Source organism: Fukomys damarensis, unplaced genomic scaffold (genome assembly GCF_012274545.1).
Source record: "Fukomys damarensis isolate Sample0158 unplaced genomic scaffold, DMR_v1.0_HiC HiC_scaffold_21, whole genome shotgun sequence".
In the NCBI taxonomy this organism is placed as follows: Eukaryota; Metazoa; Chordata; class Mammalia; order Rodentia; family Bathyergidae; genus Fukomys; species Fukomys damarensis.
The window spans coordinates 40365521-40367399 of record NW_022900933.1 but is presented as its reverse complement, the minus strand read 5'-3'; the positions used below and the strand labels follow the sequence as shown (position 1 = coordinate 40367399).

Here is a 1879-nt window from a genome sequence, read left to right as displayed (position 1 = left end):
AAAAAAAAAAAAAAAAAAAAAAAAAAAAAAGAAATATTTCCAAACTAACAATTTGTGCTATCTCTGGAGTATGATTTAGTGTTAGCATATAAGTGATCATAAAAAGTTGTGGCATTGTAATTGACAAAATTTTTTGGAGGTGCTAGGGATTGAGCTCAGGTCTTGCACATACTAGGCAAAGTCTCAACACTAAGCTACACCTCCCGTTCCAACAAAAACTTTAAGGATACTTACCAGATCTGTTTCAGGATTCTCACACTCAGGACAGAGAACAAATTTTTTAATGAATCCATCCAACATGTCTTGCAGCTTATTCGCCTCATGAGATCCATTGACAATGTAACGGTCATTCTTTACATCAAACTGGGTCTGTGCTCCCAGCTCACAACCAAAGTATTTGGTGGGATCTAGTAAAAACGAGACGGACAGTGTGTTTTATTTACTTTAATCTCTGGCTCTCAACTACATTTATACTATGTTATTGTTTCAAGTGAGAAACCCAAAAGGCAAATGGAGCATAATGGATTGATATTGGGAAGTAGGAAGAACATGTTCAAAATGCAAAGGGGAACAAGGGAGTAGGGAGTGGGAAGGGAAAAGTAAAAAAGAATGGAAGGAAGGGTTGGAGGGAGAAGAGAATGGGAAAATTGAGATGTGTTACATACAGGTACAAATTCCCTATGATGAATGTGATCAATACATATGACAAATATGTAGCAATGAGAAACAAAAATAAAGAAAAATGAAATTGAAGCCAGTGAAGTATGTTGTCCAGCAGTTCAGTAAACTTATGGCAACCATTAACTGTTTGTTTTAAGTCCACGGTTCCACAAGCCCTTAAACTAGCTAGCATACACAATACAACATAATGGCTCAGACTGTCAAGATCTCACCCATTAAATAACATTTCAGATTTGTCCAGGAAGCTTACTTACACGTTGGAGGCCGATTAAGCGCCTTTGCAACGTCAACCATGTTGACTATAACTGTCTTGATTCCATTCCCTTTGCCCTCAACCTAAAGAAAACAAGAATTTTAATTTTGCACTCTCTCCCCTACGAAATGCAATCTTCTAAGATGTACCAAGAACTATGCACTGACATCATACTAAAGTGAAGACCAGTGTTACCTTGGCAATCAGACGGGGCATCTTGTAGCGATAGAACTGGTCTGAAACGCTGCGGTTGACGTTGACAGACATTTTGGCTTATTAGTGACTTTATCAATAAGATGAAGAGATCTTTGATTGCAACTTTTTGGTATCTTCTGTCTGGAGAAGAAGGGATGACATAAACGACTGCAAGAGTTCTCGGTCTCTGACATGAAAAAATTTTCGCCACTGAGGCTGTAAGCTTCTTGCTTGTATGCTATGTTTCCCCAATACAGGTACCAATGGCTGCGCAACAGCTCTGAAAGAGAAAAGCAGAAAAACACACACAACCCAACAAGTTAAACGTCATTCCTACTCGGATTCACCTGACCCACTTCACTGTGCCTAACTCTCCCAGATTACAAAGTTCTCTCTGCTGTAAGTGCAAAACAGGCTCCCCTTGAACACGGTACAGCAAGATGGGTCCATTTTGACCACTGTGCCCCTAGGAGATGCCTGATTCCATACATTTAAGGCTGAACTACCCAGGCCGCACGCAGCTGGTGTCAGGCCAAAGATGATGGCGCGCGTCCCAGGCTTGCTTCTATCCCGTGACCACGTCCGTAACTGCCCCGGACGGTTCCAGGCCTTCTCCGCCCCTAGCCCCGCCCGCAACAGCAAACTTCCGATGGCGCCGCCCGCCCGCTGCCGCCCTAAGCGGGCACGGACGTACCGTACCCGCCAGGCGCCATCTGCCCGCCCCGCTCCTCCTCAGCTATAGCGCGCCGC

At 43.5% G+C, this 1879-nt stretch overlaps 1 protein-coding gene across 2 annotated transcripts in view; it reads right to left on the bottom strand.

The window, feature by feature from the left end:
* The window catches only part of Eif5 (eukaryotic translation initiation factor 5), a 7234-nt gene extending 5384 nt beyond the window's left edge, over nt 1-1850 (bottom strand). The window contains exons 1-4 of one of the 2 annotated variants that reach the window (XM_010607271.3): nt 1829-1850; nt 1130-1409; nt 936-1017; nt 235-407 (exon numbers count right to left, since the gene is read on the bottom strand). In XM_010607271.3, the coding sequence (XP_010605573.1) occupies nt 235-407; nt 936-1017; nt 1130-1201 (327 nt within the window). In that variant the 5' untranslated portion in view covers nt 1202-1409; nt 1829-1850. Of the gene's footprint in view, nt 1-234; nt 408-935; nt 1018-1129; nt 1410-1618; nt 1640-1828 lie in introns of those variants that run through there. The other variant, XM_033766826.1, reaches the window with a different exon arrangement.
* Nucleotides 1851-1879: the final 29 nt, after the last annotated feature.